Source organism: Euprymna scolopes, chromosome 28 (genome assembly GCF_053919585.1).
Source record: "Euprymna scolopes isolate OS-2025 chromosome 28, ASM5391958v1, whole genome shotgun sequence".
Lineage (NCBI taxonomy): Eukaryota > Metazoa > Mollusca > Cephalopoda > Sepiida > Sepiolidae > Euprymna > Euprymna scolopes.
This window is the reverse complement of record NC_136509.1, coordinates 13,692,131-13,717,447: the sequence shown is the minus strand read 5'-3', so window position 1 is coordinate 13,717,447 and position 25,317 is coordinate 13,692,131. Positions and strand designations below refer to the sequence as shown.

Genomic DNA, 25,317 nt, shown 5'->3' with positions numbered 1-25,317 from the left:
AGTGCAATAACGTATCTAAACCAGGCAACCTGGCATCTCTAAATTTCTTCAACGACACCATCAAATGGGACAACATTCGAGCTCGGTTATCGGAAGTAGACTGGGCAAATGAGCTTTCACACCTTGAACCGGATGAAATGTTGAATCGTATTGGAAATCTTTGTTACGAGACCACATGAGAACATGTTCCTTATAAGAAAAAATTCATAAACGTTCCGGTCAACTCATACCGAGGGATCGGAAGAACCTCATGCGTAAAAGAAGTAGAAAAATGCAACAGTTGCAAAAGTCCAAATCGCATGAAAAAACAACGCGAATTCTTAGCAAATTAGTTGAAATTGAAAAGAAACTGATTAGTTCTCTTCAGAAATCACGGGAAAATGACGAGTACAAAGCTGTTGGTGCTATAAAGCGCAACCCTAAATATTTCTACAATTATGCCAAGAAATTCTCAAGTATTAAGTCAGCGATAGGTCCTTTCATTAATCATGCCGGGCAATTAACCGCTAGTAGTGCTGAAATGGCCAGTTTACTTGCTGATCAATATGAATCGGTTTTCAGTAAGCCCATTAGACCAATACTGTCAAAACCTGAACCTGAACCAGATGACGACACTAAACCAATGCTTACTGATGTTACGTTTACACAAAGAGACCTGACCGACGCGATAGATGAACTCCGAGCCAACTCTGCGGCAGGTCCCGACTGTTTCCCAGCGCTACTCCTTAAGGAATGTAAAAAGTAGCTGGCTAAGCCACTATTCATATTATGGAGGGCATCACTGGACAAAGGGATAGTCCCAGCCGACTCTAAGCGCGCTAACATTATCCCAATATACAAAGGTGACGGTCGATCTCTCCTCAAGCAATATCGACCAGTGGCACTAACATCCCACATTACAAAAGTATTCGAAAAGGTCCTTCGAAAGTACTTGGTGGAATTCCTCAACAACCACAGTCTGTTCAATCCAGGGCAACATGGATTCAGAACCGGAAGATCCTGCTTAAGTCAGCTTCTAATCCATCATGACTTTGCAAAGGCGTTCGACAAAGTGGACTTTGCAGTAACCATTGAAAAGCTCCAACATCTTGGAATTGGAGGTAAATTGATCCTATGGATTAAATCATTCCTAACAGATCGCTACCAGACAGTTGTAGTAAATGGCTCTGCATCTCCCCCGACCAAAGTGCTATCTGCTGTTCCCCAAGGTTCAGTACTTGGTCCGCTGCTGTTCCTCGTACTAATCGGCGACATAGACGTAAAAGTCAAATCGTCTTTCGTCTCAAGTTTTGCCGACGACACTAGGATTGGCAGGAAAATAAAAGATTCTTCTGATGTACAGGCTCTCCAAGATGATCTAGACGCTATCTACCAATGACCGGATGACAACAATATGCAGTTTAACTCCAGGAAATTCGAGTGTATCAAATACGGTAGAAGGAAGGACCTGAGAGAAGCATCTAAGTACTCGACCCAAGACGGGAAGCTAATTAAAACCAAAGATACTGTGCGCGATCTGGAAGAAACGTTGGATTCTGATGGTACATTCACCTCCCAGATCGACAAAGTTTGTTCAACTGCACGGAGCCTTTCCAGTTGGATTCTACGCACTTTCAAAACGAGACAAAAAAACCTAATGCTGACACTCTGGAAGTCGCTGGTGTTGCCGCACATTGATTACTGTTGTCAGCTGTGGACTCTGGACAGAAAAGGTCATATTCAAGCATTAGAGGCCATCCAGAAGTCGTTTCTAAGAAAGATAACTGGTTATAGTCAATTGAATTATTGGCAACTGCTGGATACGTTGAATATCAAATTGATTCAACGCAGGCAAGAAAGATATTCAATCATCTATACCTGGCGTATGATGGAGAACCAGGTGCCCGACGCTGGTATACAGCACCATATCTCAAAACGTGGCAGAAGGTGTGTGGTACCACCCCTAACCAGTGCCAGGGACAACTGGATCCGACGGCTCAGGGAATCGAGTTTAAATTCCCGGGGTCCTACGCTCTTCAATTGCCTGCCACGTAACATCAGAGAGATCACGAACTGCAAAACAGAATCGTTCAAGTCGGCGCTGGATACCTGGCTGAAGTCTGTACCAGACGAACCTCAGATCCCCGGTTATACCGCTATGAGACGCAGTGAATCCAATAGCTTACGCCACATGCTTGTCTGTGTAAAGAGGGACAGCGAAACAGTGGAGCGGTCTATTGATTCGACGCCGCCTATACCGTCCCAACTGGAGGCCGCTTGCCGCAGTGACCTTGGAGGGCTCTGGCCGCCACACACAAAAAAACAAAAAGATTTTAATCACAATTGAAATAAGAATTAGAATTCAATATGAATCGGTTTTCAGTAAGCCCATTAGACCAATACCGTCAAAACCTGAACCTGAACCAGATGACGACACTAAACCAATGCTTACTGATGTTACGTTTACACAAAGAGACCTGACCGACGCGATAGATGAACTCCGAGCCAACTCTGCGGCAGGTCCCGACTGTTTCCCAGCGCTACTCCTTAAGGAATGTAAAAAGTAGCTGGCTAAGCCACTATTCATATTATGGAGGGCATCACTGGACAAAGGGATAGTCCCAGCCGACTCTAAGCGCGCTAACATTATCCCAATATACAAAGGTGACGGTCGATCTCTCCTCAAGCAATATCGACCAGTGGCACTAACATCCCACATTACAAAAGTATTCGAAAAGGTCCTTCGAAAGTACTTGGTGGAATTCCTCAACAACCACAGTCTGTTCAATCCAGGGCAACATGGATTCAGAACCGGAAGATCCTGCTTAAGTCAGCTTCTAATCCATCATGACTTTGCAAAGGCGTTCGACAAAGTGGACTTTGCAGTAACCATTGAAAAGCTCCAACATCTTCGAATTGGAGGTAAATTGATCCTATGGATTAAATCATTCCTAACAGATCGCTACCAGACAGTTGTAGTAAATGACTCTGCATCTCCCCCGACCAAAGTGCTATCTGCTGTTCCCCAAGGTTCAGTACTTGGTCCGCTGCTGTTCCTCGTACTAATCGGCGACATAGACGAAAAAGTCAAATCGTCTTTCGTCTCAAGTTTTGCCGACGACACTAGGATTGGCAGGAAAATAAAAGATTCTTCTGATGTACAGGCTCTCCAAGATGATCTAGACGCTATCTACCAATGACCGGATGACAACAATATGCAGTTTAACTCCAGGAAATTCGAGTGTATCAAATACGGTAGAAGGAAGGACCTGAGAGAAGCATCTAAGTACTCGACCCAAGACGGGAAGCTAATTAAAACCAAAGATACTGTGCGCGATCTGGAAGAAACGTTGGATTCTGATGGTACATTCACCTCCCAGATCGACAAAGTTTGTTCAACTGCACGGAGCCTTTCCAGTTGGATTCTACGCACTTTCAAAACGAGACAAAAAAACCTAATGCTGACACTCTGGAAGTCGCTGGTGTTGCCGCACATTGATTACTGTTGTCAGCTGTGGACTCTGGACAGAAAAGGTCATATTCAAGCATTAGAGGCCATCCAGAAGTCGTTTCTAAGAAAGATAACTGGTTATAGTCAATTGAATTATTGGCAACTGCTGGATACGTTGAATATCAAATTGATTCAACGCAGGCAAGAAAGATATTCAATCATCTATACCTGGCGTATGATGGAGAACCAGGTGCCCGACGCTGGTATACAGCACCATATCTCAAAACGTGGCAGAAGGTGTGTGGTACCACCCCTAACCAGTGCCAGGGACAACTGGATCCGACGGCTCAGGGAATCGAGTTTAAATTCCCGGGGTCCTACGCTCTTCAATTGCCTGCCACGTAACATCAGAGAGATCACGAACTGCAAAACAGAATCGTTCAAGTCGGCGCTGGATACCTGGCTGAAGTCTGTACCAGACGAACCTCAGATCCCCGGTTATACCGCTATGAGACGCAGTGAATCCAATAGCTTACGCCACATGCTTGTCTGTGTAAAGAGGGACAGCGAAACAGTGGAGCGGTCTATTGATTCGACGCCGCCTATACCGTCCCAACTGGAGGCCGCTTGCCGCAGTGACCTTGGAGGGCTCTGGCCGCCACACACAAAAAAACAAAAAGATTTTAATCACAATTGAAATAAGAATTAGAATTCTAGCCAAAATATTGCATTTTTATTACGTGAAATAATTTAATCACAATTGAAATAAGAATTAGAATTCTAGCCAAAATATTGCATTTTTATTACGTGAAATAATTTAATCACAATTGAAATAAGAATTAGAATTCTAGCCAAAATATTGCATTTTTATTACGTGAAATAATTTAATCACAATTGAAATAAGAATTAGAATTCTAGCCAAAATATTGCATTTTTATTACGTGAAATAATTTAATCACAATTGAAATAAGAATTAGAATTCTAGCCAAAATATTGCATTTTTATTACGTTAAATAAAAGCGGTGTAAGACTCTTGTTCGATGAATTAATTTTATTATCAAGAATAGTAGAATAATCGTCCTAGGAGTAAATATTTTTTATAAAATATATGAATTTATTCAATTAATAGTGAAAATATAATAAAATTTAGATAATACTTTGATTTGTTTTCTTAGAATAAAAAGACAACACGGATTGATTTATGTTGTGATGGGACCCTAACACATCACTATGGTCCACATAGATTTAAGGGGAGCGAAGTTAGGAGTTGGAAATAACTTATAGCAAACCTTTGGTTTACTTGCCAATTCAGTTACCAGTTTTTGCTACTTGACACTGACGCCTATTATTGCACCTATTAGAATAAATCTATTCTATATTTGTATATTGTTTTTCTACTTAATGATACAACAATTTATTTACAAATATTATTTTTCGGGGGTGCGAGCATCATCATATATCTTGGGCCACTAATATTGAGTTTAAGCTTTTGAACATATTCTCTCCAAGGTTACTAATTGAGCTATGAATTTTCAATACTAGATGAAACATTCAAATTTAACTCAATTGGATCACTGCGACTGTCGATCAAATTATTTTAACCCATCCTATGACCCACATAGTTTTAATGTGCCATAACATTTTACCAATGCTATTTAGTAAAAATAAAATGTATAACTACTCAATCCTGAAAAAAAAAAGGACATATTTATATCTTCCTACACCCATCCATTGCTTTATAAAAATTACATAAAATTTGCATTAAAATTTTTCCCTTTTTTCCATTTTACAGAACAATTGTCATTTCCAATGACAAGTTCCCAAATTGATTCTTTTCCAAGATTTTCTCTGCAAAATATTGATTTCTGAGATTATTCTTTTCCTTAGTTTTTAATTTAAGAAAAAAAATCTATCTTTATTTATTTTCCATAGCGTAGAAAACGAAAATGAAAATTCCATCGACAATCTGACATCTTGATAAATTCTGTAGTAACAATTGGACTAATTCTTCAAATGGCAAATAGAGGAGAGAAAAATGAGCAAAGGATAGAAAAACAAAATATTTAATGTTGCACGAGTTGTTCATGCCGACATTTTTTTAAGCTGCTTTTTCTTTTATTGATTTTAAACATTTAAAAAAAAATGTTTTTGTGTTTGCCTTTAAGAAGTTTGCTATTCAAAGTGAAAGTGTTGTTCAATGTAATATTTTAGGCTTTCTGATAAAACTTGGCTCGATAATTTATTAAATCTATGGTAGAGGAGCAGACTGAAAAAAGTGTGGCTTCAGACTCTGTTTTAAAAATGTGTGACCTTGTTTTGAAGAGACAGTGTCAACTCCTGTCTTATTTTTTTTTTTTTGTTTACTAATTTGTCATCACTAGAACAGCATATTCTTTTCCTTGTTTTGATTTTCAGGTGTATATCCATTGATATCTTACATGTTTCTATGTAGAATGATGTGGTTCTCAGTTGATTGTGTCTGTGTGGGATATATACTGAAGAGTCAAAACAATGAAAAGAATATACTGTTGTCACAGCTCTAATGATCACTTGTCAAGGTCAAAAGTCACTCAAGAGTAAGAATTAATGAGATGGATTATTAGTTGAATAATGATAAAGAATATGATGGGAGTCTTGAAAATGCTTAATGAAATGAATAAAATTTGATTACTTATGAAGGCGCTTTGTTGACATTGGATTTGAAAATGACTATGTTGTAGTCCACAAGGAATTATTCCCATAAAAACGTGTTCCACAGATGAGAGGTTCTACTTGATACTAAGTATATAGAAGGAAAGAAAAGATTTGTTTTAGTTGTGGTAATAAGACGAGTTTATGTTGTGAATGGCTTACAACATAAATAACTAGAGATTGTGCACTTTGCATGGAAATAACAAGCGAATAAAGAAAGACTAAGAGGTCAGAAGAGATCTTTACTTCCTAGATTTCAAAGTCAGTTTTCTATTCTGTCAAGACAAGAGTTCTGAGTGGAACCAGTGCTCCATCTTAGGACATATCTGACTGTTATAAGGATTTCATGAGAAATCAGGTACTTTCTGGAGCGATAGAATGAGCCAACCATTTTTCCAGCCAGCTTAGAAACAAATTCTGATCTTAGATCTGAAGCAAAAATAAATCCTAGGAGCTCATCTAAGCAAGACACTTCCTCAAGGAAACAGATATTCAATTTTATTTTATTATTGGAATCCTTTGAGATGAGGAATTTGTATATTTTATTTATTTGCGGGCTTTTATCCTCATCTTCATTGTTGTTGTTTCACCACGTTTCGGCCAACTTTTCCTCTGGTCTTCGTCAGTGGATAGAGGTGTTGAATCTCTACAATTCCAGGTGAGTATTGTCTGAAGATAGCGATTTCAATCCTACCCAAAGCTGACCAGAGGAGTAGTTGGCCAAAATGCAATGAGCCAAAAAAAAAAAAAAACACAACTATGTAAGGCAGTAATTACTGAGGATACAGTTAAGACTCGGCATTTCTATCCCATCGAGGTTAATCACCTGATGAAGGCCAGAGGAATAGTTGGCTGAAACATCATGAAACAACTATGAAGATGAGGATAACAGTTCACAAATAAAGTATTCTTTTCAGTTGGGACAAAACAAGTGTCTGAGCATTAATGGTGAAAGGAGAGCAGCTTTACTTTAGAGTTGTTATTGTAACAAGTCACTTTTGTCCCTATTTTACCACATGCTCTATGTTAACCTGCACTACGCTACATGTTTAGTCATGATGTGATGTAGCATATGAAGATTGTATCTTGAATTTTATTAACGAATTCAAATTAGAAATGAACCTTTTTTTTTGTCTTTGGTGTTTTTTCCTGAAATGTTTTTTTGGGGAAATATTCTATTTGTGGAGAATTGAATTAAATCCTGCAAGAGGCAACATTCCATTTTGAGGATGCAGAGGGATGTAAAAATGCACATGATCACTTGGTCTGCTGGTGAGAGAAATAATTTTTCTCAGGATTGACCATCCAGAAGTTAATTTCTACTTTGAAAAAATAATTGATCAGCCATGTGTTGCGAAAATGAATCACTTGAGATTCTATGGAATTTATGTCCATTTTAAATAGTGGATCTCAAAGATAAACAATTACATCCTCAGATTAACAGATGATTTGACTCAAAGTGGACTTCAAGGTCAATCCATTGACAGCTGATGTCTCTACACACGTTTCATGCAGAATAAGAGAGGGAGATTTTGGTCTGAGCTTGGCGTCGTGATTGGATGGTTGGTTTTGTGTCTGCCAAAAAACAATTTAATTACATCACCAGTCTATTATTAATTGATAAATCAAGGATTTTGGTTTCTCAAAGTAAAATATTCTTGTTGCAAACTTTGAATTGTGGTTTTATTTGGAAGGAAAATCTCTTTATTACAACGCTGACCAAGATCACATAATTGACACTGCAGTCAGTATCAACATTAAGTAGCATTGAATTTTAATGACAACCACAACCAGATGATCATAGCTGGTGAGTGGACAACTACAAGTTTAGATCTAAATCGGAGAGAGAGAAAGAACCAAATTTTGATCATTAATGCTTCCATAGACAGTTTGAAAAAAAAAAAAAAAAAAAGGCTCCACTCTTGACTGTGTTTGGAGGGGATGGGGCTGACTTCTGTTTATTTTTTTTAGGTAGATAAGGAGTAAACTGGAAAAAAATCTAGTATCAACTGACTGCAACCATCGTTATACCTCACTCTTAAGTTATGTATAAAACAACAGAAAACCTTTGTTTACAAATTTTTGGTGTTCTCATTGTTTATTTGTGTTTAATTCGTCAACACTCTTTAATGTTTTTTTTATCTATGAAAAAAAAAAAATTTATATAATTTATTTATTTATTTTTTTTTTTTTGCAGACCAAAAGATGCAATTCGTGCTATCAAGAAAAAACTACAGCAAAATGCCGGTAAAAATTATTCGGCAGTCATGTATACTCTGATCGTAAGTTGAAAATTTTTTTTTTTATTTCTAATCTTTATTCTTTATTAGAATGGGAAGGGGTGCCCAGCTTTGCATGGTTGTAAAATATGCTTAAATATGATATTTTAATTTGTGCAAATTTCGTATATATTATTATAGTCATGATTTCAAAAGTAAAAAAAATATTTGGGTGCCATCAGCTAGAATTGAAACTGAAAGTAAAACTAGCATAAAAAGCTGGTGACGTTACCACTGTACTAACATGACACGTGAATTTATTAAAAATTAAAAATGAACTAAGAGGAATGTACAAAATGTATAACGATTTTTTTTCACTTTTGACCCATTTTTAACCCCCTTAAAAACTACTTTAACCGGCTGAAGACCCATAAAAGAATGGTCCATAAAAAATCCAATCATTTGAGGCCCCTAGTGTCGCTCTGCGACTTTTAGTTTCAGAAGAGATAAAGTTTGAAAATATGGAGACAGACAGACAGACATATGGCCTTTTATATATTAGATTTTTACACTTGCTTAATCTCGCCCGTCCCCCCCCCCTCTCTTTCATGATTCATACACAATTCTTTATTCCAATCTCTCTGGATTTTATCATTGAGCATATCTATTTAAATGTCATTAAATTCACACACGTTCATGATGATGCTATTATTTAAAATTGTTTTTTGTGTTTTCACTATTTCATAACAATGAACAATATGTAAGTGTGAATTTATTGAATTGTTTTTATGAAAATAAGTTTTATAGCAACATAAAATCAATTCCGATTATTTTATTTACAAATTTTATTAATAAATGGAATGTTTAAAATTTTAATCAAATGTTTTACGACTGACAAATTTTGTAAAAACTAGCCACATTTATGCCTCCTTACAAAGGTTAAAATAAAAATGTTATACAACCATATGTCGAGAATTCTTATTCCAATATTGATAAAAAAAAAATACCCTGGTGCTACCAGATTAAGGTGTCTAAAGATACTGGCTCTTTGATTAAGAATGCACCAAATATTGAAGTTTTTTTTTTTGGGGGGGGGGGGTCTTCAAAAACTACTTTTCTTTTTCTCTCCCCTCCCCCAAATGTGGCCACCATTTTTTTTTTTTTTTTTTTTTTTGTCTTCCTTTGAAGATTGTAACGCTGAGTATGGGGCAGCCAAACCAGCTGCTAACATTGCCCTGCTTTTTATGGAAACCAACAGAGAGCTCATTTTAGTATCCTCGTTGTTCCCTTAAGTGCAATCGTCTGGATTTCTTTTGCTCTTGATTCACCAGGAATATGAGTTAGGTAGGACTTCAGGTTCTTCTTCATAAGCCCTGTGGCACCGTTGTGCTTACAGATAGGATCCTATTAGCTAAGCAATCCATAACCTGGAAGAATGGATATGTACACTGCATCATTTTGTTCTTTATCTGCACTAGATACCATTATCAAAAATAAAATAATTTTAAAAGATAAAATAAAAAGTAATTACAACTTCTCTTCCAATTTTCGGATTTTGTAATCATGCCCAAATGTATTTTATTTTCTTTTGGTAGATTGATAGTTGCTATTTTTTCTGAGTTAAGGGCAGAATAGATTTATTGATTGATATAATAATTTTTTTTTTTTTTTTTTTTTTTTTTTAATTACATTTTCACCCCAAACAAGGCACATTGCCACTTTGGTGTAGGGGCCTACTATCAGGGACAGCAACTACTGGGGCACTATGTTGGGATTTGGGCAGCAAGATGTCGGTGTTCATGTTACACTTGAACTTCTGCATGGCAGTATAGTTGGAGAAGCAGGAACTTGGAATTGAATTCCAGAGTCTAGCGGTTCTGGGGAAGAAACTACTGGAGTAGAAAGATCTTTTACATCTAGGGATCTCTACAGTGTGGGGGTGGGATTTAGCTGCCTGTCGGGTTTTTTCGAGGGTGTCTATGTCGTGGGAGCACAAGTGTCTGCAGTTCGTCAGAGCATTCACCATTAAAATACTTGTAGAACAGGCAGAGGGATGTAACGTTTCATCGATGGGACAGAGGCCGAAGCTTAGATGCCAGTTCAGGGCCTATCAGATTGCTGCTACTCTTTTTTGAACCTTGTCTAGGCGCGAGAGACTAGTAATAGGTGCACCGGCCCAAATGTGACAAAAATACTTCATACATGGGCGAATGGTGGCCTTATAGAGGTACAGGATACTTTCAGGTGTCAGCAGTTTTCTAGCACGGTAGAGAGAGCCTACCTTTTTCGCAGCGGCCCTGGCAATGTTTTCAATATAATTGTTCCAACTCATGTTTCCTGTGAACGTTAGGCCAAGCAGTTTGAAAGATGTACTCTCAGACAGGGAGTCATTGACCATTGCTATTAATTAATGATTTTGCATTACGAAACAGTTACTGTCAAGAATTGTAAATGTCAACATAATTAAAAGAATAAATTGTAAGATAGTCAACATCATGAAATTTGGAATATAGACTTTTATCATTTGTTTTTATATGCTCTGTAATTACATTGAGCTTCATGAATTAAGGATTAATATATAAGAAAGTGAAATATAGTTAAAAAAATCATTTCCACAGGAATTTTTATATATTTGCTTCTCCACAAAAGTAAAGTGCGACACAGTCGTTTTTAATGTAGGGAAAAAACCAGCTCCCCAAAAAGAGGTACTCTGGAAGTAAGCAAAAATAAAATTTGCCTTAATCAATGGAGGGGGAATATTCCATTGACTAAGAATAAATTAACTTGAGTGTGTTGCATATATATATATATATATATATAATATTTGTGTATTAATATAAAAATAAAAGTGAGCTTATGTGTGTGCGCAGAATAGTCTCTACCAAACTACTCTGTCAATTTTTGGTCTACAGACTTGAAACTTGATATATAGGGACTCAGACCTGTGGAACAAACTCTATTTGGTTTTTAGCCAGTAAAAATAGCTGCTAAAGGGTAAAAATTGAAAAATTGGAACTTGGCACATGTAAGTTGACTGAAAGTGCTCCTCTACGCATGTGCAAATATACATTTATACTGTAAACTATGTTTATTTTTAAAGTTTTAGTATTATTTATCCTTAGGTTATGCGGTAGCGGATGCTGCTGAAAAGCTAGATTTTGATTTTAGTTGATAGTTCCCAAATCCTATTTCTTTTTTTCTAACTTTGAAATAACTACTGCATATTGGGTACAATATAATAATCAATAGGGAATTGTCTCTATAATAAAAAATATGAAGTCTTCATAAATTATCATATTTAAGCATATTTTATAATTGAGCAATAGCGAGTGGTGTGCTAGTAGGTTTATATATTTCTATGTATAGGATTCATTCCTAAACTAGTTAACCGATCATTATAAATTTTAGAACACGGACGTGGGGCATAATGGTGTGTAATGTGGAATATATTTAGTTTAATTTTATACAAAGGGAGGGTGGAATCCATTTCTGAAAATTCAGATACCTTTGATTTATGAGAAATTCTAATAATGGGTATTTGACATCAAGTAATAGCTATTCTTCAAATTTCAGTTTCATTAGTGTATTTTAAGGAGTTTTTAGGGAATCGTAATAATATGGGTACGACCTCCCATTTGAACATTAATATATTTCAGATTTGATGCATAATCATTAAACACCAATTAAGCAAGATTCCATGAATTTCAATTTCTTCTTACAACTCCTTAAGCTTTAAAATTTTCAACATTTTCTAGAATCAAAATTGGAATAAGTATTCTAGGCATAAGTTTCTGTATCGTTATATCTTGATTTTAATCTTAATAGGTAAATGAACGTTGTGTAAAACCGTTCGATTTGGGGAATTAATTTTACTCATCCTTAGATGCGTATTCTTTTAGTATATATAGATTCATGAATGCGACGATTCTAATATTTTTCTCAATCCTCTTCTAAATTCCTGATTCAGATTTTTGAAAAATCTCTAGATATTTAGTTGTAGAGTCGTTTTTTAAATTTTTTCCAGATTTAAAAAAAAAACAAAAAAACTTTGTGCATATAATTTCGTAAATGTAAAAACACTCTTGTGTGAAGTGATCTACAGACTTTGATTGTATGAGTAGTTTTAAAGTCAATAAATGTTTTATCATTAATGTCAGCAATAGAAAATGTTTTAAACAAAAACACGAAAAGGAACAATTAAAACAAAAAACAAAATCATTTGTGGAATCAAAAAATAGGCATAATTTATTTTCTCATTTAGATACTTGCAAAAATTCAGACTTTTACAAGTCCCAATTCTGATTAATCATCCTAACACTAATATAGGTACAAATACTGACTCAACAGGTCACAAAGTGTCTAGTTTCTTTTGACACTTAATTTTTACTGATCAAGAGCTTAAAATTTTTTTTTTAAATATCAAGTCTACCTTATTTATTACAGTTACAATGTCTCTTGTTTGTTTTATTTAAAAAAAATTTTTTTAGTAGCATTTATTTAGGTTACTGCCCTCCCTCTTAGCCATAGCCTCTTCTTCAAATTTAAATTTTCCCAAGGAGTTTGCTTATTTAATTAATCCTCTTAACTTCTTTCTTGGTTTCAAATACTTTGGTTTTTATTTATTTTTACTACCTACCCTTTTCTTATTGTTTAATGTTTTTCTTCTCACAGCTATTGGAGACTTGCGTTAAAAATTGTGGTAGGCGATTTCACCTGCAGGTCGCCAACAAAGAATTCCTTCACGACTTAATTAAAATAATTGGGCCCAAAAATGATCCACCACCAGTCGTACAAGAGAAAGTGCTCAGTCTCATCCAGGTAAGTGACAACATTCATCTTTCTCACTTTTTCGTTAGCCTTTCCTTTTGTATTTCACATATTATCTGTGTCTTTTTACATTGTCGACAACATCTTTTACACACTTTGCGATTTGATAAAAAATGTCATATCTTTTTGCATCATCAGCAATTTCGATACTTACATTCGTCTTCTTTACCTTTCTCGTTATCCTTTAGTGTTTCACCCATTACTCAGGTCTTATTGCATCGTCAGCAATTTCAATACTTACAAAATGCATGCATTCTTATTTTTATATCTTAGTAATTTTTTTGAGATGAGGATTGGTTATTCATATTATTTGAATTCTTCAGACTACTATTCTCATCTTGAGTGTTATTTTCACAACGTTTCAACCAATGTAACCTCCAACCTTCTTCGGGGGTATCTCGTCAAACTTGGGAATCTGCACTACATAACTTCAAATGAAATACTTTATTTAAATCCAAGGACCCTGTGGCGTAGTGGATAAAGTACTTGATAAAATTCAGTTGTAAAAGATTATACTCTTTTGAAGATTGAAGACACTCAAAATACAATTGCAGCTCTGTCTGTTCTACAAGTACTTTAATGGCGAATGCTCTAACGAACTACAAGCACTTGTACCCCCTCAACATGAATACACCTGACAAACCCGACAAGCAGCTAAATCCCACGCCTTCACAGTAGAGATCCCTAGATGTAAGAAGCCTTCTACTCCAATAGTTTCTTTCCCAGAACTGCTAGACTTTGGAACTCCCTTCCGGGATTCTGCTTTCTCAACTGTACTGACATGCAGAAGTTCGAGTATGTGAACAGACACCTTACTACTCATCTTCCTTCATAATACCCATGCAACTTATGTCTCCGAAGTGGCACTGTGCCTTGTTTGGGGTGAAAATTGAATAAAAAAAAGACAAAAAAAAACTTGGGACTTCTATCTAATCATGGCTGACGAAACAAGAGCAATCTACCACCGTGGATTAAATAAAGGGTTCTGTTATAAAATTCTGTACAGATTTCTGAATTTGACAGTAAAATTTTCAAGTTCATCAAAATACACCTGAAGAAGTTTGAAGGTTACATTGATGAAAACAGTAAGCTGAAGAATGTAAATAATTTAACTTTAAAATCTTCATCTCAACGATTCCAAAATCTGAGTAATCATCCTTTCATGTAAGACACTGTTTTTACCTAACTGTAAAGTGTGATGATCATTTTACATTAACTCTATATACGAAATTTAACTGCCTGTCTAAATTCTAAAATTATTTGTTTTTTTGTTTTTTGCCAAGTTTTTCAAGGTGTTAGCATGTAATCACCTAAAACAAAAAGAAAATCTCATTTTCATCTGAGGGTGTTAATCTACAAATTTTATATTATTAGTAATAGTAGTATTTCTATTATCTGCATCTTTTTCTTTCTTTTTTTTTTTTCTTCTTTTTTTTTTGCATTGAAACAAATCAATCTACTACATATTGGTTATATTAACAGTAAGAATAACCAACCAAATCTTTATCATTTAGCATAAAAACATCAGCATTTTTCGTAGAGAGAATGAACAGAAGTTAACAATACATCTCTGCTTCGTTCTTCTCAGGTTAAGAATGTTTTCCTCAATAGTAACCATGTTATTTAGAAACTCATGTTAACTTTTCTGTGCTTACACCGTTTTATTTTGCATGCAACTCATCAACTATTTTCAATGGTTTATAAAAAAAATTCAAATAGTATTTTGTCAACTAATGATACGTGCAGAACCTCTTTGTTTTTTAAAAAAAATGTTTTTTTAGTTGTTTCACTATTTTCAATCAATTACAACGAAAAGATTTAAGAAAAATATTTTAAAAGATCTATTCCTGTAATATAGGCCTCCCCTCCCCACCAAGTGTATTTTTTATGTTTGTGAAAATATATGCAGACATAACATGGAGGTTTTACAGTAATTTAAAAAACAAAAATATAAAAAAAACAAAACAAATATCCAATTAAATATTTAGAAATTTAAAAAGAATCGAAATCAGTAATTGTATCGGAATTGAGAATTTAGACCGGAATCGGTAATTGTATTGGAATCGGGAAAATTTTCGAATCAACCCATCACTAATAGATATATCACCTTTTTTGCAATTTTAAAAGTTCCAAATCTCAACAATTACTGATCAGAATTTAACAAATGAAGACTTGTTGGAAAGGTAATGATCTGACTTGTGTAGTGGGCTATGTGACCTTAAGGTTGCATTTTAAGGGAACCCTTCATCATCTAGAGCCTATTTTTGGCACATTTTTATAGCATAAAATGTTTTAATCATAGTCATCTGGTTTCCTAGTTTTGCATATGAATTACAAAATATCTGATATTTCCCCAAAAACCTTGGAGGGGAGACTAAAACTTGCTGCTATGGTTTCAAATGATCTGAAATAACAGCAACGGAAGACTTGATTCCAAATATTTCTCATATGTTATGCCTCCCCTCTTTGGTTTTCATACATAAAATAAATTTCAGTGTATAAGGATTACTGGATATATTCATAATCGTACCCTATTTCCAAAAGAGGTGAAATATAACATATGAGAAATATTTGGAATCAAGTCTCCCCTTGCTGTTATTTCAGATCATTTGAAAGCATAGCAAAAATGAAAAAAACATCTTTGGGCCATGGCATTTTAAAACTAAATGCTTCTCATCAGAAGAGGATAAAAACCGGCATTGTAACACTATATGAGTATAGAAAGGTAAAACCGGCTTGAGAACATTTAACATTTAGGTTAAATAATAATAAAAAAAAAATGGAGTGAATCAATGGGGATTATTGATGTGGATGAAAAACGAGGAGTATTGGTAGGGGAAGGGGTACACAACAGAAAATAGGGAAGAAAACATGAAGTAAAATAGAGAAATGTATAATAAAAAGAAAATTTAAGTAGAATAAAGATAGAAAAAATATTTTTTTAAATTAAAACAAAATAATCCAACCAAAGTCCTTGGAAACTTAATCCAACAACAGTCCAATAGAGGTTGATTTGAAAATAAACTCCAAAGCAATGAATTTTTGGTAAGGTAATCCTCAGTAGGAATCCAGGTGGAATGACAGTAATCCAATAGGAATCGGTAAAAGAAAATAAACTTCAGTGGAAGGAGTCTTAGGTAAGTTAATCCGCAATCAAACCTCAAAGGTCATTAAATGATCAGCAAGTGCTTCGCGGATGAATTGTGATGTAGAATTCCCAAGTAAAATAGTCCTTAAGTATGTTCGAAATGTTTCCATGTTCCTCATCTTTTTAATTTATTTTTAATGTTTTCTGTTTAATCCGTCTTATCATTCTTTAATTTTTTACTGATACTGATAAAATATTTGGCTTATATTCAAATTCTGTTTAAATATCAAGTTTTATAATTTTTTTATGCTTACTATTTTATCTCGTTTAGAAGTGAAAATCGAATTATGTGATGAAAAAGAAGTGAATAAAAACATATATAATAAAGTTTAAAGTTTGTTTGGTTTATTTTCTCATTTCGTGGGTATTTTTTTTTCTATTCTAAATTTGTAAGGTATCGTCTAAATCTATTTTCTATCACACTAAAAATATAACTTTTTGTTTGTTTGTATTTTGAAGGAGGGTATGTGTCTATTAGTATATACACATAAATAGATGCTCTTTTGTGTTACTGTTATCCATATTTCCTTTTAACATTTTTTTTTTTGCTACCAAAACAAAGATTGGTTATTTGCAGAACAATTTCATCAGCGCAATTAATTTTTATTTGTCTAAATTAAGAACTGTTTGGACAATATACCTTCCAATAACACCTTTTTTCTTTCTAGCCAATCAATATTAATCTATTTCTTTCTCTTTTCTCTCACCTCTGCTGCTGCTGTTGTTGATGATGTAGACTTGGGCCGATGCTTTTCATGGCTCAGCTGAATTAAAAGAAGTGGAGAAAGTTTACCAAGACTTAAAAGGCAAAGGAATTGAGTTTCCTATGACAGATTTGGACAAATTGGCACCGATACACACACCTGCCAGAGTAAGTTACATTTCTCTTTTTTGCATACATTCAAGTTTTTTTTTTTCTTCCATTTTCAATGCATGATTCATGAAAATTAACATTTCTTTGCTATTCTCTCCTAATCAGCAGAAGTCCCAGAACCCCCCCCCCACCACCACCTTTTAGTCCGCAAGGACCTGTGGTGTAACAGATAAAGTACTAAGTAACAAATTTATAGAATCAAACTAGATGTACCCATGAATCATTGAGTCACAACCACTTTTGATGTTGATTTCATTTTTAAAAAATGAACTGTGACATGTCAAGAACTTTTTTTTGCATAACTTAAAATGTTTCTTTTCTATTATTATTAAAGTTATAGTTTTAGTATTATTTTATATAGGAATAAAGAGACTTGTTTGCTATCTAATTTATATGCCCCTTGATGTATATACTCCCAACAATCAGCAAAATCCCACCCTTTCACTGTTGAGGTCCCTCGATACCAGAAAACCTTCTACTCTAATAGTTTCTTCTCTTGAACTGCTAGACTTTCGAATTCTCTCCCCATTTTTTGCTTTCTTGGCTATGCTAGCCTGTAGAAGTTTAAATATAATGTGAATAGATATCTTACTGCTCAACTCCCCACAGTCCCCTGTTAGACATGATCCCAAATTGTAGCACCTTATGTTTCAAGTGGCAATATGTTTGGGGTGAAAAAACAAAAAAACAAACAAAAAAAAAAAAGCAAACATATATATGCAAACTAGATGTTCATGCTAGAAAAAAATAACTTTTTCTCTAATTTTTTCCAGAGATATTAAAACTGGTTTAAGCAACATAGTAGAAGGGAGGGGCAATAGAAATACAGCTAAGATGAGTGATTTGTTCAGTTAATTATAAATTATGTTTAAGTTAGAACAATTAAAACAGAATTTGGTTTTAAATGTAACTCAATCCCATAACTAATGGTTATTGTTTTATTAAAGTATATGGATAAACAACCTTTGATGGGAGGGAGACATTGATTAACTCACGTCGTATAATAAGATATTCTCAAAAAAAAATCTCGTTTTGATTTTGGCAAGAGACACATGCAGTAACTGCTACATAGGTTGTCGTTAAGAACAAATTGTTTAAAACAGCTTTATAAAAGATATAGTTTTTTGTCAGAGAAATTACTAAACAGTTCCTGATATTTGTGTTTGATTGGTTGAAAAGATTTCTCTCTGCATAATATCAAACAGGGTGTTTGAGTAGAGGCGATCAGTAAAACAACAAAAGATTAAAATATTTTAGGACATGTACACATTTTGGACATTAGTAAATAATGGAATGTCGATTATAGTTGTGAACAAATTCCAATCATCGTTAGTTTAGTCAAACAAAGGAAAATGTGGAATTAAAACAATTTTTGGAGATAGTTTTACACAATGTTTGCAACAAAGCCTTTATTTTAATTTTATCAAAAGTAACAAAAAATATAAACCAACTGAAGGATGTAGGGAATAGTTTTTGTTTTTTTAAATGCAACCATTTGGGGAATTTTTTGTTTTCTTTGCCATCATTTTAGACATATTTTATCAGCAGTTTAAAAAGATTTAGTCAAAGCAAGTTTAACACGTTAAAATACATAATTTTATTTCAGTCTTGATTTGTGTTTGTCTAGGAAATAAAATTCTAATACTTCTTTTCCCTTTTTCAAACTCGGTTTTTATTCAAGAATACCAGATTACAAAAATGTCCCTTAAAGACTATTTCTAAATTTATTTCTTCATCTATTTTATTAGTTTTCTTTCTTTTTTTTTTTTTTACATTGATTACGGACATATTAAACAGGCAACTGTTTGGGTAAGCTTTTTTATGTTAAGCGATACTTACATTTACTTGATCATATGAAAGTGTACTTTTATAGAATCACTCCCATAAACAAAATGGGACAATTTTTTAGCTTTTGACATCTTTAAAAAATAGATATATAAATCAATGAATAAAAAATGTCTATTGATATGTATCTAAACAAGTGCTACTACATTTGGTTTATCATAACAAAGTGTACTTTTGCAATCTTTTCAATAACAAAATCAAGAAGTTTTTATACATACATTTGGGGGTTCATACGTGGGTCTTTTTATTTCATGAAGAAAAATGACACGAGACATTCATGAGAATTTCTATAAATGGTTTTATTTTGAGAGAATGAATTCAGGAGAAAGAGAGACTGTTATTTTAACTAATTATTTACTTCATAACTTAACTTTCTAACTTAAATGAAATGAGTGATGCACACTTACAGACATGGAGATAATATTCCATTTAGATTATTTCTACATTATTGGTGGTGTCTCATATGTAGGGCTTCCATGGAGAAACTGATTTGAAAATATTTTTCTCCTGGCTCAAAAAACGTGATGTCATTCATCATTGTTCAACTCTGCTTTGTTTAACATTTGACCTGTTGCTCCCTTCCTTAACTTTACATCCATCATCTTTCAATCAACCCTGGCAACGATTCGGTTTTGCAGGTCCGGGTTATCATGCACTCTGTGTAATCCTTGTCAAAATTCGCACTAGCTAACTCAATCTCTAATGACATAGAGTACCTAATATGTAACACTTTTATAACATTGAGTCCAGGTTAGTAATAAAATCCCCACTCCCACCTTACCATAAGTCTGGCCAGGTGGCAAACACATCCTTCCCCACTGTTTTACATTGACATTATGGGGTTTGTGCTGAACAACCATAAGCAGCAAATAATTATGTAGTTCAAGGCTGGAACTAGGAAGTCTTTAAGTTAATTTATTTTCTATGGCCCTGGTTCTACCAGATCAAACTGTCTAAAGTTACTGGCTTCCTGACTTAAAATAGACCAAGCATTGATATTGTTTTTTTTTATTGTTTTCTTTTACTATTCCCTTTGTAAAACTCCATGTTCCGAAAAAACAATTTTCCCAAAACTGCAAAACGTAATCAAAGCCTACTATCTCTTCACCCGCACTAAAGTCAGTATGTATGGTCATGAGTCATGCTTCTTTGACATTCACTCTAGCATCAGACAAAGATAAGTTTTCTTGCTTACTCTCTTCAAATATGCCATCGACTTGATCACATCAATTACCTTTGCCAACTTTCATGGTGTAACAGTAAGTCGTGGTCTACAATATATAATCTCAATTACGTTGCTGATATCATATTGGGTGAAAGCTTTGCTTATATTCAATCAGCCTTTGACAAGATGCAATCGTATGCTTCAAAGATTCAGCATTAAGATAAACACTAACAGCAGGTCTTCTTGAAAATGAAATGCAAGTTGTCCTTGACATGGAAATCCTTGAAGAGGTCAATCACTTCATATATCTTGGCTCTGATGGAGCAACAGGCCAAGGGGAGGAAGACATCCTTAACTACATCAGCAATGCTGGTACCGTCTTCTATTGACTAGTCTTAAAAAAAAATAAGGTTGAACACCAAAATCGTCTGCATCATTCTCCTTTATGGCTGCGAAGCTTGTCACTCTGTGAGCAAGTGACCTACACAAATTGGAGGTATTCGACCATCACTGCCTGTGCCACATCTTCAGTATTTGATGATAAGTTTATCTCCAACAATACAATTCGCACTCTCTGCAAGATCCACTCCCTCCAAAAAGCTTTCTTTGCTAGACGCCTTCATTGGTTTGACCACATTCTTCAATGACACCCAGGTGACTTCATCCATGAAATCATCGATCCAGCACCAACTGGAAGAAATGTCGCAGTGGCTAACTCAAAACCTGGCTCAGGACAATGAAATGGGATGTTGAACTGATTCTGAGCCCCACCTTTACGGAGTCCATCGTTAGAATCACAAACAGCTTGCACTCGTAATGGAAGCAGCCTTGAATCGCTGTGTCTGCTCGGCCAGTGTTTGGGACATGATGAACTTGTTGAAAAGAGCCGGCCCAACCAATCCAGGGTAAATACTACAACCATGACGAACCCTGCCGAAACTATTAACATCATTGAAATGCAGATTATGGAGATACATGAAATAATGATATGTATTATTATTATATAAAGTAAACTTATAGAAGGCAACATAATGCAGCGGTATAACAAATAGCCACAAACTGAAGCAAATTATGGTTGAATAAGCTATGCAGATTCACCTTTTATTAATATAAAATATATGTATTTTTTTTTATATTTTATACTTGCATTGTGTTTTTATTTATGTCAGCATGGTTAGATAAAAATTCTATGTTGTGCAATATTTCAGAGAAATTTTCCTTCCTCAAATATGTTCAACTTTAGTTCAAACATGCATACTGGTGCTATATATCTTAATTTGCTTCAGTTTATGTCACTTCTGCAGTGTATTACCTTTTACAAATTTCCTTTATATATATATACACTAAACAATGCTTCAAGCAAACTATATTAACATCTTATTAAAATAAAGTCAGAAACCACAAAATCTCATGATTACTTTTAAAAATTACGGAACTTAGTTTGCATAACTATGAGAATTTGAAGACATTAGAACTAATTCAGCAGAAAGATCAACCATAAATGAAACGCTTTAACGTAAAGTGAGAAAATGTAAAAAGGCAACAAAAAATTTCTCACATAAAACAAATCTTTATATTTTTTGTTGGTTGAAAGAATTATTGCAATTATTGTCTTACATTGATTTTTTGATAATTTCATTGAACATTTTTTTGAAAATCTCAAATGCAGTCATTTTATTTGTGTCATGATTTTGAAATGAGTGTTCCCTTGTCTTTGCATGGCTCTTATTCTTTGCTTCTAGGACTTTCATCTTTCACACGCTTTTCAATCAACATGTTTTATTATTCCTTACCGATTCCAATATGACATAAAACCTCATTTTTTTTTGTTTGTTTCTTTAAGTATGCAACCAAGAATTTCTTTTGAATAAAAAAAGTTTTAACATCTTGATTTGTAACTAAATTAGTTCCAACTGATAATTCGTATTCTTTGGAGTCTTCAGATTACCGTTCTCATCTTTAATGTTATTTTCACAACGTTTCAGTCAGTATAACCTCCGACTTTCTTCCGGTATATCATGTCAAACTTGGGGAATCTGTACAGAATTTTAAACAGAATCCTTTAATCCACAGCTTGTTCTTATTCTGTCAGTCATGACTGGGTAGAAGTTCTAAGTAATTCACAATTGTATTTTTTTGTGTCGCCCACACTAAGGATTGAACCTTCAACCCCCAGAAGAGTAACTGAAAACTGAATTATACTAAGTTCTTCATCCACTATGTCATCATTTGCGGATAATCTAGTGTGAATTTTGGGAACCTTGAAACTATTTTAGTTTTTAGAAACACAATCATACTACTACTTATTTCTGCAGATTACTATATATATATATATATATATATATATATGATCCTGCACCATTTTGGGCAAATCTGTATTTACATAGACTCGAGTATATATATATATATGCCATCACAAATAAATAATGATATATCTAAAACATAATTTTCATGGGTGTAGGAGATTTATAGATGACCTTATATGTATAAACGATAACGATGAATTTGAAAAAAATAAACATCTTATATATCCAAAGGAGTTAGAATTGAATTGTGAACATAGAGGACAACAGGCTACATTTTTGGATTTAGATATAAAAATTGAGGATGGGATTTTTCTTTATAAAATATTTAATAAAATAATTTTTTTCTCCTTTCAAATAGTGCGTATGCCGCATAGAGATAGTACCTGCCCTGTTTTTATGTTTTATAGAACCATTATGTCAGAGTTTTTTTAGAATAGCTCGCGTTACTTAAAAATTACTAGATTTTATACCCCGAGTTTCTAGCTTAGTAATAAGGATGATAAAACAAGGTGGGGATAAAACTAAAATATTTAAGCAGTTAAATAAAGCATTTGTTTGTTATCCTGATGCTTTTGAATCGTATAAAATTAATCAGAATTAATCATGGTAAACAACTGATGATCCCTTAAAAAATAAATTATTACTGGTACTATAGTGAATTCGAGAGAGCAAGTTGATGCAGTGATTACAGGTCTTACTGACTAAATAGTTTTTAATGAATGATAAAAAATAATTTTTTTTTTTTTTTGTATAGTTTTAAAGGTTAAAAACTAATATATATATATTAAAACACACACGTGCGCGCATACAACCACACACAGACATAACACCCCTATCTCTAATACAACACACTGAACAATACCAACCCTACTTAACCTCGAAACCAACAACACTAGGAGACACCTAGAACCATAGTATAATATCTGTTTCAACACCTCGCTCCCTCCTCAGTCAGTGGAGGAGAACCCCCTCATGACTGAAACGACTATCATCCCTTCTATCATCCCCCTCCCATACCTATACCCCCTCCAATACCCCCCCCTCTGGGGAACAAAATCTTCCTCACATTAGGAACCGATCCTGGGTCTGGCCATACCCACATGGGGAGACAAATAAATAGAAACATTAAAAAATCCCCTATTTTAAATACACCCCTCTTTCGAAACAAACATAATATAAGACTAAAATGAAAAATCACAATACTAAAATCCAAGAATCCAAAAAATAAATATCAAAATAGAATGAAAGCACCCCTACCCTTATTTCAGAAAAGCCAGTCCCCCCCCATCCCCACACATACACATTAGTAACGACCTCGGACCACAGCCGCTTTCCTAAGGAAACAAATAACCCCAAAATACTATAAAACAATATACACATTCCCAAACCAATAAAAGCAAACACACACACACGCACACACACACACACACACACCCTAAAGGAAAAGAAAAACACATTAGCAGAAAGAGATAGCGATTGATTACAGTGAGGTCAACGTCTCCCTGGACAAGCCCAATAAAAAAGCAATAAAAATTCAGCATACCAATGAATAATAAACACTTACAAGCCTCCACCCCTTAGAAAAACTTCAAATTAACTATGAAAATCGAAAATCGCCATTTTTACACATTTGAAAATAATTTCTGACGAGGACCGACCGTCTAATGATCCAAACATAATTCTCAATGAAAAACCAAGGCACGGAATAATAAAATGTTAAAAAATACACATTGTTGGTGACTACTCCATTATTTAAATATACATCTTTCTTTCATTGGAATTTATTAACCCATTTTCTATAAATATATATATATATATATATATATATATATATATATATAGCTTATGTTTATATGTAATTTAACTACTTGGGGCAATGATTACATATGAAAAAATAAGTAAGTTCATTTAGATAGCCCAATAGTGCAATACTAGAACTATGTTTTCTTTAAAGATGTCCCATTTAGAAGCACACAAGTATTTATTCATTTTCGGAATGTACTTCCGGTGGAACTGGCTTAAGTTGTTATAGGCCAACACTGGGGGCTGAAACATTTGTACGCAATGTTGTGACCAATAAAAAAAAACAAACATTTTTTTAAATGAGTAAATACTTGTGTATTTATCCCTGTTAACATGGTATCTTTAAATATGTATATACTAGCAGGCCGCTCAGCATTGCCCGGTCATAAAATATGCTTAATATGATATTTTGATTAATGCAGATTTCGGATTTATTATATTATATTGGACCGAATATATAGTAATGATTTTAAGTTTAAAGAAAAATGACTCGTGCAGCACCACCGAGAATCAAAACCAAAACGTTTGGCTTATGATTTGCTTTTTCCTTGGACGTTAATGCCTGAGCTATGAAGACATGTTTACTGCGAGGCTAAAAATTAAAACCTGAACCAAAAGCTATTACGTTACGCATGCATATTCGTAATGTCATCGTTCGATCTTCAGCTGGACAAATTCCATATTTTTATTTATTTTTAATTTTCACATTTTTGCACCGATTTTCCCTTGCTAAAACCGAAATATAAAGTTTTGCATGGGTTTGAATACTCCATATATTAAGTTTCATGTCTATAGACCAAAAACTGAGGGGTTTAGTAGGCAAAATATTTTTAGCAAATATATATATATATATATATATATATATATATATAGAAAGAGGTTTGTGTTTACTATAACCTTTTTATGCAAATATTACGCAAGTATAAATCATTTAGAATATCTGCATGAATATAATTTCACATAATAGTTAACTAAAGATGATCATCCCATAAGAAAACTGATAAAAAAA

At 34.0% G+C, this 25,317-nt stretch overlaps 1 protein-coding gene across 14 annotated transcripts in view; it reads left to right on the top strand.

The window, feature by feature from the left end:
* The window catches only part of LOC145249475 (target of Myb1 membrane trafficking protein-like), a 202,341-nt gene that overhangs the window by 117,500 nt on the left and 59,524 nt on the right, over window positions 1-25,317 (top strand). For all 14 annotated transcript variants that reach the window (XR_013863536.1, XR_013863535.1, XM_080111068.1 and 11 more), the window contains exons 3-5: window positions 8,319-8,403; window positions 13,012-13,158; window positions 17,052-17,186. Coding sequence is in view for 12 of the 14 variants with exons in the window: in XM_080111068.1 (XP_079967194.1) it covers window positions 8,319-8,403; window positions 13,012-13,158; window positions 17,052-17,186 (367 nt within the window). In the remaining 2 variants the exon portion in view is untranslated. The remainder of the gene's footprint in view (window positions 1-8,318; window positions 8,404-13,011; window positions 13,159-17,051; window positions 17,187-25,317) is intronic.